General features: G+C 57.8%; 1 protein-coding gene across 1 annotated transcript in view; it reads left to right on the top strand.

Moving 5' to 3' along the window:
- Nucleotides 1-13,689, top strand: part of ITFG1 (integrin alpha FG-GAP repeat containing 1) — a 43,367-nt gene that overhangs the window by 14,333 nt on the left and 15,345 nt on the right. Inside the window, exons 7-11 of the mRNA XM_084905503.1 lie at nt 3,264-3,325; nt 4,654-4,735; nt 8,449-8,543; nt 10,798-10,970; nt 13,440-13,590. Coding sequence (XP_084761629.1) covers nt 3,264-3,325; nt 4,654-4,735; nt 8,449-8,543; nt 10,798-10,970; nt 13,440-13,590 — 563 coding nt within the window. The remainder of the gene's footprint in view (nt 1-3,263; nt 3,326-4,653; nt 4,736-8,448; nt 8,544-10,797; nt 10,971-13,439; nt 13,591-13,689) is intronic.

Genomic DNA, 13,689 nt, shown 5'->3' with positions numbered 1-13,689 from the left:
TACTAACGGGCGTGAGAGTCCCAGCGAACGGGAGTGAGCACGCACGCAGAGCCGCGGAAACGCGTGCCCACAGCGGCGGCGGCGGCGGTTCACAGTCCCTCCCCCGGGTGCGGGTGGTGGGAGAGGTCAGGCCACGTCCGAGCTCCTGCCTGTCCCGCGGCGGGAGGAGCTCCCGGGAGGTACCAGGTGTGGTGTTAACTCGGCCTTTTCCTCGGCGGCTCTGCCTCCTCCATCTCCTGTTCCTCCGCACGTAAATGGCGCAGGGATGCAGGGAGCAGACGGGGAGGGGGGCCTGTTGTCCGTCTGTCGTAGCGGCGTGTGGACGCTGTGGGCAGCGGGGCAGCCAGGCTGCATTCGGGCAGCCCAGCCCACTGGGTGCCGGCGCCCTCCGCCTCCCGCAGCACCCACTGCTCAGCACCTGCCGCCGCAGCGAGGGCAGTCAGTGAGTCTTTTTTATTATTATTGACTTCATAGAGGGAGGGAGAGGGAGAGGGAAACATCAATGAGGAGAGAGAATCACGGACCGGCTGCCTCCTGCACAGCCCCCGCTGGGGATGGAGCCCGCAACCCAGGCAGGAGCCCCGACCGTGACCTCCTGGTTCATGGTTGACGTTCAACCCCCGAGCCCCCAGCTGGGCGGGCTGTGGGCGTCCTCTCAGCCACAGGGCGCCGAGCCCTCACTGCCTGTCGCCTGGAAGGTTTTCTAGCTCCGCCTCTGTTCTCCCTCAGAGCCAGGGCGTGACTCTCCACATTGAGCTGTTAATAATTAACCGTCTCTATTTTTATTTCTGCACATAATGAATCATTCATTTCCTATAACCTCCGCACGTAATTGAAAAGTGGAATGAATGTTTAAAATCAATTTTACAAGGTACTTCCAACCCCTTATCTCACTTCACTGGTTTTCAAAGTCTCAACGAACGGCTGGTGAGGCCGTGAAGGCACAACCAGCGAAGACTTGGTTATAGTTCCTCCGTTTCCTAAAGATGAGTGACAGACTGGACGCTCTGAGCATCTTTCAAGCGAATGTTTTGGGACGTAGCAACATCCGCAGAAAAAGGCACTGTTTTCCCAGGACTGGGACGGGCTGCGGGGCGTGCCACCCGCTTGGCCATGGGCAACCACCCGGAGAGCGAGGGCGCGTTCGGCGGTGAGCCTGGGTGCCCGTGGCAACGCTGCCTCCTCCGCGTCTCCTCACGTGGGTCCGGATGCAGCAGTGGCTGTCACCCGCTTGAACGGTCACCTGCGTCACAGCAAATAACCACATCACCGCCCCTTTCCCGGTCCTGTCTCTTCCAACCAGCTCGGCACTGCGTGGAGGCGGCTCAGTGACCTGGACGTCTCTGTGGCTGTTAGTCCCCGTCACTCTCTCCTGCTGAGGGCCCACATCTTCAGATAATGTGATAATATAAGAATGTAACGGCGTTCAGTGTTCTCAGCGGTCACGCAGTAGGCAGAGATAATGCTCATTTCCATGAGATGCGTTAACATAAGACCTCTCTTCTCCCAAGACTTCCCAGCAGAGGATGCAATCAAGTGACTGCTTTTAAGCAGTCCAAGCGAATGTGCAATCTGTGCGGCATTTCATAACCCAGCCGCCGTGTGAGCGCCTGCTGTTTCCGAGCCCGGAGGAGGCAGAGGGAGGGAAACACAGTTCAGCGTGACCCTCCCCTGCGGCAGCTCGGGAGAGACAGGCCGGAGACCAGGCTACAAGGCGCCCTGTGGGGCCACAGCGAGGGGAGCCGCCCAGGCGGAGGGAGGCCGTCTGAGCTGGTGCCACTGAGAGGAGGTTCCTGGGACAGGGAGTGAGCCGGACACGGGTGGGCGGGCGGACAGGCGTCACCGGTACGAGGAGGCCACCCCACGCCCGGAGACGGGAGGGCTCAGATGTGAGCTCTGTGCTGCGTCATGCCGCTGGCGGTGGGGGGGGCCTGGAGGGGAGGGGGGCTGCCGTGTCATCGCGCAGGCCTCAGCTGTGCTGGGGACCCTCCTGGATGAGCTCCGAGGCGCACACTCTGGGGAGCGTACGTTTATCTTCGCAATGGACCCCCTTCTGTCAGGCACAGCCCCCCCGGGAGGGGTGGCCCGCGGGCGGAGGCGGCGGGTGTGCGACGTAAGGATGGGCTCACGCACTCTTGTCAGGAGCTCTGAGTTCAACTAGAAATAAAAGCAGCAAATGACTTACCTTCCTGGGGACCTGGGGAAATCTTTATTATAATGACTTCATTTTCATTTATTATAATGACACATAAATTAGCTTCATTAAATTCGTATGTAATCTTTACAGAAAACACAAAGGATGAATGATGTTTTCCTGTGTCTATTCCCTTTAAAACAGTCAGGCCTTCCCATCACTCTGCACAATTTCCATTTCTAAAGCTCCAAAGAGTAATGTCGTTTCGTGTCCCTGGGAGTTGGCTCACCCCTCTCACCCCTCTGATCACAGGCCCAGCTGCCAGCGCAGACGCAGTGGGGCTGCTGCCGGGCCTCCCACAGGCAGGGGTCTGGCCGCTGCCGGCCTGTTGTTTGTAAATTTAATCGAAGTCGTCGTACCTCTCAGTAAAGCACCGCTCTCGAGATAGAATGTGTGGCGATCATTTTTCTACTCAAAATTTGAAATACAACTTGTTCACTTCACATGAGTGCTGGAGACTCAGGATTCTGTGACTTCGGTGTGGATAACACTGTGGCTTGAACCTGAGTGGATGTAGGGGTTCATGCTGCTTTTAGGGGCAGACAGCAAACTGGGATTACGACCAGAATATCTTTTCTTAAAATAGTCTGCCTCCTAATAAAAACAGACAGACAGCGTGCTCCGAGTCCTGGGGAGAGGAGTGGGCTCCCTGGCAGCGCCTCCCAGCAGCCAGGAGGGACCCTGCGGTGGGAGGGCGTCACAGGTGAAGCCTGCTTTGTGTTTCCTCCTGGCCCTCTGGCCGGGAGATGTTCCCAGAGGCCTGGGCCTCTTCTCTCTGGGGTAGGGGAGGGTGTCCCGGGGATGGTGTGATTGCGGTGGAGGGGAGAGGCCTGGCTGGGCTGAGGCTGCTCCTGTCGGAGGCTCCTCCCTCCCCGTGCTCCCTCTGCAAACACCTCCTCAGGCAGCAGCCCTGCTCCCCTGCTGCTTCCTGTGCTGGGATCGGGCTCCTCACAGTCTCACTTAACGCAGTGTCAGCGACTGAATGAATGGCGGTTTGTGTAGCCGTGTCTTCCTGTTTCCAGCATACACATCAGTAACCCAGCTTACAGTTCGGTTCTCCTTCTTCTAGATTTATTCCTCACGACATTGTCTGCCGCTGGCACCCCGCAGTTTGAGATCTGGGAAAATCTGGTAAGAAATCTCTTCTTTGAAGCATGTTTAAATGGTGGCTTTCAGTAAAAACACAGTGTTAGGAAATGAAGCGAAAGGAATCAGCTGGTCGGTCGGTTACAACAATAAATAGAACGAGGTGAGGAGTCTGGCTGGGCTGCTGCATGCAGGCGGCCGAGCATCGTGAAGGATGCTCCACTCAGCATCAGCCTCCTGCACCCGCGCCCGCTCCTGCACCCGCGCCCGCTCCTGCACCCGCGCCCGCTCCTGCACCCGCGCCCGCTCCTGCACCCGCGCCCGCTCCTGCACCCGCGCCCGCTCCTGCACCCGCGCCCGCTCCTGCACCCGCGCCCGCTCCTGCACCCGCGCCCGCTCCTGCACCCGCGCCCGCTCCTGCACCCGCGCCCGCTCCTGCAGGCTCAGGGCAGCTGCCACTTACACCCAGCAGGCGGCCCGTGGGGGCGGGAGCAGCCCCGCTGGGCTGTCTGTCAGCTGTTGAGAGACGGGGCTGTCAGTAATTAGTCAGCTGATGGCTTATTGAAGAAAACTCTTTATAAGAGACTGATGTTGTTCTCCCTGCCTCCAGGCTTATATAAAACACACCCCCCCCCAGATACTAAGCTTCTTGCCAAGTTGACCAAGATTAAGGAGTTTTCCCCCCCAATACACGTTATTGTGTAATTGCAGGCAGAAGATTCCCGAACTGGTGTTGTGATTTGATTTGTTCATTTTTAGCTTGCTCTGTCTAGATGATGTGAAAGGACCATTAATGAAGAATAAATCCCCCCAATCTTAACGTTGGATTTCAAAGTGTTTAAAAGGCTTTAGGACTGAGAGAGATGGCTGGAGCTTTTATTACTGATGAGTGCGGTACAGCATGTCCGACGGGCCTGCGTGGGAAGTTCTCATCTAAGCATCTGTTTACTTACCGCTAAAATGTGCTTGTGCGAGGCTTTGTGAGGATCAGTGGGGTGATGTCCGTAAGGCCTTACTAGCGTGTGCACGCAGCGTGCATGCGGTGAGCGGGACTGCCCGTGAACAGGGTAGTCACACCGTGTCTGCTCCTGTTTTTATAGCGGAGTGTTTCCGAGACCTCCTGACACAAGGAAGAGGGCGCTCAGTGTGTCTGGGGTCAGGGTGACGTGTAGTGGAGGTGGTCACCCTGGGACCCACACCGGAGAGCCGTCCAGCTGCACGGCTCCGTCCACGCGCTGCGCTGCCCTGTCCAGGACCATCGTTGTGTAGGATGCACACGTCCGAGTTACTTCTCTCCTGCTTCCGCTAAATGCTTGCTTGCCCCCCTGGCGGATGGATTGTACAGTCTAACCAGCATTTCCTGCCTCTAACAGGACGGGAACTTTTCCAGCAAGACCGTGTTTGAAAAGCCTCACAACATGGTGGTGGTGGGACAGTCAGCGTTCGCAGACTTCGGTAAGGCTGTTCCGCCTTCACGTTCACCCCCCACTCTGCCCTGGCCACCTCCGTCAGCAGACAGCCACCCTCAGCCATCGTGTCATAGATGGCTCTCCTCGCGCGCGGGTGTGTGTGTGTGTGTGTGTGTGTGTGTGTGTATGTTTGTGTGCGCGCTGTGGTCAGACCCTGGTGCAGAAGAGCAGTTTGCCCACGTGTGTTCAGTAACAGTGAACCCGGGCCTCTCTCAGGGAAGGTTCCATACGTCCAGGTTAGGGAGCCAAAGTGACTATAGGATCCACCTGCCCCTGCATAGACTCTATGTTGTACCTGCAGCCCGTGCCGGAGAGCGCACCGTTAGGAATTCCTGCAGTTCTGTCCCGCCAGCCACGCTGGCATTGGCTGGGACACACAAACACATGCTTTCTCCGCCCCCGGGGCTGCAGCTGGGAGGAGGAGGAGGAGGAGAGAGGGGTCTAGCTTCCTCCTGAGAGGTGGCAGCTCTCCCTCTGCAGGCTGCCACTCCTCAGCCTGACCCTCGGGGTGCAGACAGCGTGCCACCCCACCCAGAGGCCCGTCTCCCCGCCATCCAGCGAGGGTGACGGTGGCGGGCACCTTACAGGCTGGCTGAGGGCAGCAGTGTCGGCACATCCTGGGAGCACAGGGCACTGCTCTCTTCCCATTGGCCCTGCCTGGGTCTGTCAGATGGCTGCCTCCCGCGTCCCTGTCACAGCCACGAGTCCCTGTCGCAGCAGGAGGTCGGGTGGTGTCGGTGGCCCTGACCTCCGTGGGGGGTGGGACATGAAGCACACCGTGGTCTGGAGCTCACACCTGGCGCTAGTGCGTCTACTGCAAGCAGCCAGGGAGGGAAGCACGAGGCTGTGCCGCTGGGGACCGGGGGCTGCGTCAGTGACAGACCCTGCACCCAGCGCAGATGTCTGGGGCCAGTGCACTCCTCAGGCCTCAGTGGACGGAGCGTGGCCTGCGGACTGAAGGGCGGGTTCAGTTCCAGTCAAGGGCACGCACCTGCTGGGTTGTAGGCTCCATTCTCTGTCCCTGGTCAGGCGCATGTGTTGCTCATTTATATGTTGTCATTTTTAAGATGCACAAAATATAGGATATATATGCCGGGACCGGTTTGGCTCAGTGGATAGAGCGTCGGCCTGCGGACTGAAGGGTCCCGGGTTCGATTCCGGTCAAGGGCATGTACCTTGGTTGCGGGCACATCCCCGGTAGGGGGTGTGCAAGAGGCAGCTGATCGATGATTCTCTCTCATCGATGTTTCTAACTCTCTATCCCTCTCTCTTCCTTTCTGTGAAAAATCAATAAAATATATTTTTAAAAAATATATATAGGATATAGTCAATGAAAATACAATGATATTTCTCCCCTATTTTTAATGACTTTAGGTAGCATGTCAATAAATATATTCTAGGTTGCATATGAATTAATATATCAATAAACTTTAGATAAATATTCCACAACGTCTACTTAAAAGTCCTGTCCAGCTGGTGTGGCTGTGATTGAGCATCAACCTATGAACCAGGTCACAGTTGGATTCCTGGTCAGGGCACAGGCCCAGGTTGTAGGCTCGATCCCCAGTGGGGGGGAGTGCAGGAGGCAGCTGATCCGTGATTCTCTCTCATCATGGATGTTTTTGTCTCTCCTTCTCCCTTTCTCTCTGAAATCAACAACAATATTTAAAAAAAAAAAAAAAAAAAGAGGTCCTTGTAATCTTAGTTGGTTTTAGAAAAAAACAAGGCTGCTAATGAGTCCCAAAAAGCAGATGGCACAGAGTAAGTCTGTGAGTATTAATGCATACGGAATATGCGTTTTCCTGTGCATTGAGTAAGCCTATGAATATTAATATGTACAAACGATGGATTTTCCTGTGCATTTGAGTGAGTCTGTGAACCCCAGCCTTCATCTGCCGCCTCCCACTTCCTGTGAGCCAAGTCAGGGAATGACTGACAGGCAGGAAGTCAGCGTGACTCCATTCATTTGGTGTAAAAAAAGGGAAGGGAAGCGGGCGCCTGCGGATAAAGGCTGGAGCTCACAGGAGGAGCCCGTTCCAAAAGGCGTCTGGGAACGGGGCTTCCACAGCTGTGGTGGGTTCTCTCTCACACGGAATCCTGAGATCGTCTTAAACCTGTTCAGCTGGGCTGTTCCGGGGCGTCCGCAGCCAGGCGGGCGCTCTCCCCGCAGCCCAGCCGCCATCCCATCCCCGGTCCCCTGCCCCTCCCGCTGGCAGTTCCCTCCCCCGGAGGCGTGTCCTCGCCAGAGCACCAGGACCCTGAGCGGCTCCCCAGGAATCCGATGAAAATGCTCATTTCCTCTGAGAGGCACCTGCTGAGGTCGCTCCACTCCAGGTCCCCGCTCCGCCTAAGCGCCTCTCCCTCTGGGTGCGGCCCTGCAGCCTCCATAGGCTCACGGCCGTCTGTCTGTCTGCCAGTATGCCAGCTCCGCCGGGGCCTTTCCCCGTGGCAGCCCTGCACCGCCCAGCACCGGCCCCGCGGCAGCCCAGCCCCGGGGCACGGGTCCCTGAGCTGTGGCGATGAGTCAGTGATGAGAGCAGCGCCGAGTCAGGCCCCGACCTAGGAGCCAGGGGACCACTCCCTGGCGAAGACATCAGAATCTGCCCCCCCCCCCCGCTCCCATCAGGCTCCGGGGCAGCAGATGGGGAGCCCTGAGGGTGGCCCCGGGCCCTCAGCACCCCCTCCAGAGGTCTTTGCAGACAGTGTGCCGTGCTTGACAAACGCAGCAGCTGGAAATGACATCTGGTTTTCCTCCATTTGCTCTTTTATTGATGAAATCGTCTTGCTTGCCAAAGCCGGTTTGGCTCAGTGGTAGAGCGTCGGTCTGCGGACTGGAAGGTCCCGGGTTCGATTCCAGTCAAGGGCATGTACATTGGTTGCGGGCACATCCCCAGTAGGGAGTGTGCAGGAGGAAGCTGGTTGATGTTTCTCTCTCATCGACGTTTCTATCTCTATCTCCCCTCCTCTCTGTAAAAAATCAATAAAATATATATATATTTTTAAAAAACCTTTAAAAAAAAAAAAAGAAAGAAAAGAAAACGTCTTGCTTTTTAGAGGTCAGGGCTGCGAGCTTTGTGACCACTGAGATCCTGCTGTCTAGGCGACACCTAAACGTGCATGTGACACAAACCGCGTGTAAACACATGTAAAACACGCCTGACCGTGGGGTACTGCGGACACGCTTCTTTCTCCCAGGGCGGCGGCGATCGTTATGTAAATAAGTCAAAAGCCCGTAGTTTTAAATGGGCGGTTTTAACGTCAGACCCCGAAACGGGGCCTTTTCCCCACGTTGGTAAGTATGTAGCCCAGAAAGGTGAGCGGTTAAAACAGGAAGCAGCCGGGTGACCGGGAGCCAGGCCCAGGAGTGTTAATGGAACGCGGTTAGCAGTCGCGCCGGCTTGCTCGGTGTGCTGGGGCGAGGTGGGCGGGGGAGGAGCGGGAGCGTGCCCTGCCCGGACGGAGCACGCGTGGCAGGGGAGCGGGAGCGTGCCCTGCCCGGACGGAGCACGCGTGGCCGGGCTGCAGGAGCGTGCCCTGCCCGGACGGAGCACGCGTGGCAGGGGAGGAGCGGGAGCGTGCCCTGCCCTGCCCGCACGGAGCACGCGTGGCGGGGGGGGGGGGGGGGGGGCGGGAGCGTGCCCTGCCCGCACGGAGCACGCGTGGCCGGGCTGCAGCGGACTCTGGGCGCTTCTTCCGCAGACGGAGACGGGCACATGGACCACCTGCTCCCGGGCTGTGAGGATCCCGGCTGCCAGCGAAGCGCCATCTACCTGGCGAGGTCCGGGGCGGAGCAGGTAGGTCCCCCGCTGATGTGGGCGGGGGCGGGCCTGGGAAGGCGGTCTCCGGAGGGTCCGAAAGATGATCTGAAGGGTAAGCAGAGAAACCAAAGTATGGACTTCCTCCCTTAGGACATGCGTTCCCATCCGTTCCTTATTGGCTTGTGGAGGGGGGAGTGCTGTTGCAATCATTCCGGTGAGGAAAACCTGGTCTCCGTCCTGTAGTTAAATGATGTCAGCATTTATATGGGGGGGGGGGGCGCACTCTCACTCTGCCCGGGCTGATCTGGTTTTGAGATCCATGTCATCTCCCGCCGACTCTCCCCTCCGCCTGAAGGTGGACGATTTAGGATCCGATAGTCACAGCCAAGGACTGACAAGGAGGCGAGAGGTCATGACACTGAGGACTTCTCCCTGTGGACGGGCTGGCAGGAGGCCAGTGATAGGGCAGAGCTAATCCGTTTTCCTTCCTACTTGGCGGTGAAAGGATAGAATAGCACACTGACTTTTATAGCCTTAGAAGTACAAACACCACCTTTTACGCTGAGACACTAACGAGAACCAGTCTCCACTGACCACAGCGTGGTGATTGCCTGGGGGGGAAGGAGAGGAGATAAAGGGGATGAATGGTGATGGAAGGAAGCCTGAGGGGCGGGGGGGGGGGGGGGGGGGGGTTTGAACACGAAGCACAGTGTACAGATGATGGTTGTGGGGCTGTGCATCTGAAGCCGTGTAATTCTATAGCCCTTGTCCTCCCAATGCTCTAATAGCATCCTGACACATTTAGCTGTTACAGTCCTAAGTGTTATTACCCTGGACTTCCTTAAAGCTTGAACCTCTGAGACAGTAGGTGACACACCTCGAGTGGATTCACAGGTGTAAGTGATCCCCTGCTGGGCCGTCCCCGGGGGCACCCCGCACGCACACCTCACACCAGCCCGGGAGGGAGTGTCCGGGCTGCGGTGACTGCGGGATGTTACGCTAATGAAGAAGCGCTGTGCTTCTCCGGCCCTAACATCCCCCTCCCTGGGACGCTTTCCCTCCTCCGGGAGCTGGCGGCCTCCAGGGGGGTGATGCGTTGGCACTTTAGGAAGTTTCCATCTTCCAAAACAAAACCAGTTTGTTTGTTTTTTCAGTCCAGCGAAACGTGGAAACAGTTTGATGATATTTAGAACCTTTTTACTTTATGAGGGATTGGAGAAGTGGGCAAAGTTACAAGTATTTTTAAGGGCCTTGTTTTCTGTAGCTGTGTCTTTAAGCTTCTCTCTTCTCCCCGGCAAATGGTGCTCCTGCAGACAGCACAGAGGCGTCCGGCCTCCCTGTGCAGCGAGTCCTTTCCGGAGCCGCTTCATGCAGCTCCCCTGCTCGGCAGAGAAAGGCCCTGCCCTCGGCGCCCGCTTCTGTCTCGGTGTCTCCGGCTTTCCCGCCGGCGTCCCCGCTCCCAGCTCCCGGGGCAGTCTGCGCCGTTAGCATTCTCTCCGCCCTCAGAGCCGTGGTGTGCGTTCGCTGTGCACAGGAAAACGGGGGCATTCAGGAAAGAAAGGGTTTCCAAACCCTTTATTTACAGTCAGCCTGTTCTCTCTGTTCTGTTCACTCGCTCCTTTACAAAGGAAGGACTGACTGACACGGAGCTCCGTCTTCCAGGACCCAGCTCTCCTCCGGGGCAGGCAGAGCCCGTGGTCAGAGCCCGGCGGGTGGTGTCTGGCTCTGGAGTGATGGCCAAGGTCAGGGCCATGTGTCGGAGGCCCGGCGGGGACGAGGTTGTCCAGAAAGAGCGTTGTCGGGTTCTCACTGCCCCTAACCCGGTCCTCCTGGAAGGACATCAGTGACATATTACAGCTGGCTCTAGCTTTTAACACTATTTCTCTAAGGTTATATTTCCAGTCAATACAGGTTTTCCAGTGGGCAGTTCAGCTCTGTAGTTAGTAATGCCCTTTTAGTCCTAAGACTCTGAAATCCTGTGAAATCCTCCTGAGGCTGTGCGTGCCCGTTCGGGGTAAGACGGCCAGTGATCAGTGTTAGAGAGCTTCCTGCCGGCGCCGCAGGTCAGAGTGAAGTGTAGCGCCCTCCCCGTAGCGAGAAGAACTTAGCCAGGTGCTGTGTATCGTGCGGACCCAGAGTGGACTGCCTGCTTTGCAGACGTGGGTTTTTCCTAAGCTGACGGCAGGGCCCTCTCCTCTCTCCGTGCGGACCCGGAGAGGACTGCCCGCTCTGCAGACAGTGGGTTTTCTCCTAAGCTGACGGCAGGGCCCTCCCCTCTCTCCGTGCGCAGTGGGTCCCGGTCCTGCAGGACTTCAGCAGCAAGGGCACCCTCTGGGGCTTCGTGCCGTTCGTGCCGGAGCAGCACCCGGCGGACATCCCGGTTCCCATCACCCTCCGCATCGGCGACTACAACATGGACGGCTACCCCGACGCCCTGGCCATCCTGAGGAACACGTCCGGCAGGTACAGGATCGAGTCCCTGTTTGTAAAGTATCGTCACGTGACACTTTGTAACTAAATGGCACCCAGATGTGGTCCGGTCCTCAAATACCAAGACCAGGTGGGTCCTATTTCTTCACGTGGTCCCTGAACTTCTTCAGCTGCTTAGAACACCCTCCCGCCCGCCCGGCTGGCCCAGGGGTTGAACATCAACCTATGAGCCAGGAGGTCACAGTTCCATTCCCAGGCAGGGCACAGGCCCAGGTTGCGGGCTCAATCCCCAGTAGACAGTGTGCAGGAGGCATCCAATAGTGATTCTCTTTCATCATTGATGTTTTTCTCTCTCTCCCTCTCCCTTCCTGGAGAGTCAATAGAAGTTTTTTGTTTGTTTTTTTAAGAAAGAAAAAAGAAGAACACTAGTTCTTTTTCACAGATTTATTTTCTGTAGAACAAAAAAAAATCATATACCATGATCAATTGAGATTTATTCCTGGAATGCAAGGATGGTTTAATACCCACCAGTCAAGCAGCATACTGTGTCACATACACTGAGTGCAGGATAAAAGTCATATGCTCAATACATAAGAAATTCAACATCCATTCTTACAGTGAGTGGGCATGGAAGGGACATGCCTAAACACAGGAAAGGCTACGAGCCACTGCTGGCATCATACTCAGTGACGGAAAGCCGGAAGCCCTTCCTAAGGTCAGGGACGAGACGAGGCCCGCGCTCACCACCCTTTCACAGCAGGGTGTTGGCAGTCCTGCCACGTAATCTCAGAAAAGGATTTCTTACCCGAGTTTTTGTTTAGGCCAGAGATGGGCCTTTCAGACGCGATTTCCTTCTAAATCCAAAACCCGCAGTTGGGGCAACGTAAGGGGGGGGCCTGGGGTCCTGAGCTCCCCAGAAAATACATCTGTGACTCTCTGAGCCTTTGGGGCGGTGGGCAGCCCGTCCCCCTCCCAGAGCAGACGGGCAGGCTGACGGTGCTCGGGCGCGGGGGAGCTGCGGTGTGTGGCGTGTGAACGGGAAACGGTTACGGGGCCGTGCCGCGGTCACAGGCCTTGGAAGGGGCTCCCTCCCTCGAGAGGAAGTGGAGGTTTGGCCCTGGAGGACGCCCAGGGACCTGGCTTTTCCGGAGCCACGGCCTCAGGAGCGGGCTCCTCGGCGAGAGGAGGGGCTGGGCCTGGGCTCAGCGCAGCGTGCGGCTGGGGCTGAATCCCGCGGAGCGGTTTCGGTCTCTGAACCATATTCTTTGCTTATGGCCTCCAGTGCCCCAGCCCGGAGTCGCGGCTCATTAGTGACATTGGCGTAGATTTCCATTTCCCATTATCTCGGCTGTGCCATGACGGGGCAGGTTCCAAGCATCTTCATTGCGAGAACAGACTCCCCCCTCGCAGGCAGGGTAGCAGAGCTTAGGGCGCTGAGCGTGAATCTGCCATTGGGGCCACCCGAGGCCAGGGAGGCCCCACCAGGAGAAGGTTTTCAGCTGCACAGAAGCTCTAACTAATTATTTCCATCTGCTTTCCTCTGCTGGTTAATTACCTAACTGTTTTGTCCTCTGCGGTAGAAAGGGCCTAATAGGTGATTACGTATCCCTCGCTGGTTTAATCTCGTTTCCGTGCATTTCCGGTCGGGATGACGCCCCTTCCTGACGGTGGTAATTGTCTTACTCAGCATGTGGTCAGACTTCCCCGGGAAGGAGCACTGGGACTCCAGTGGGGCAGCTCTTCCCGCCCAGGAGCTCGGGCGCACAGAACGTCTCCCTTCAGGGAACACCGAGCGCTTCGCAGGAACTGGTGTTCGGATATGGTGTGAACACCAAACACGCTGGTGACAGGACAGGCTCGTGCTTTTTGTCTGAGTCCCATTGCCATCTCCCCCCGTAAAGGACGGACGGGCTGACGGTTACCGGACAGTCGCACGTGCCGGTGCCTGCTGCCCAGAGCAGTCCTCCCGGGAGAACAGGCGTGTCCTCGCCGGTATTTGAGCACCAGGCGTCCTCTGAGCTCTCCCGGGCGGGGTGTCTGTAGCTCCGAGTGGAACACCGCCAGGAAAGGCGTCACCTCCAGCGAACGTCCACACGTCCTCCGATGGCGAGGGACACGCTGTCCCATCGCCGTGCGGGGCGCCTCCTGACTGCGCTGCCCTGTGGGGTGAGAGGAAATGGCCCCTGTCCCCCGAGGCCGCCAGGCGGCCACAGCTGTGGGCTCTTCTGATTTCGGCGGCGCCGTCACCGTCTCCCGGTGTGTGTTGTTCCGGGAGCACTGAAGACCGCTCTGCACGGACAGCTGGGAGAAGGTCGGGGCGGGGGAGGTGGGGGATAAGAGGGGAGATGGGGGAGGGGGCATATGTGACCCTGTCCGCAGTAAAGATGTGAAACAAAGACGCCCCCCGCTGGCAGCGACCCCCAGTGCACAGCACCGCGCCGGGAGCCCCCGCCCGCGTGGCGCGCACGCGTGTCCGTGTCCTCACGCCTGTCCTCCCCGCAGCGGCCAGCAGGCCTTCCTGCTGGAGAACGTGCCCTGCAACAACGCGAGCTGCGAGGGCGCGCACCGCATGTTCCGCGTGTTCTGGGAGCTGACGGACCTGGGCCAGATCCCGCAGGCCGCCGCCGCCGCCTTCTTCGACATCTACGAGGACGTGAGTCCCGGGGATCGGATCACTAACCGCCTCGCTGTGCAGAGGCTTCACCAAAACCCCCTCCCGAGCACCAGGGCGCCGTCACTCACAGGAGAAACA

Source organism: Pipistrellus hanaki (assembly GCF_964339955.1).
Source record: "Pipistrellus hanaki genome assembly, chromosome: 15".
Lineage (NCBI taxonomy): Eukaryota > Metazoa > Chordata > Mammalia > Chiroptera > Vespertilionidae > Pipistrellus > Pipistrellus hanaki.
The sequence above is the reverse complement of the archived record's forward strand: the minus strand, read 5'-3'. Positions and strand labels throughout refer to the sequence as shown.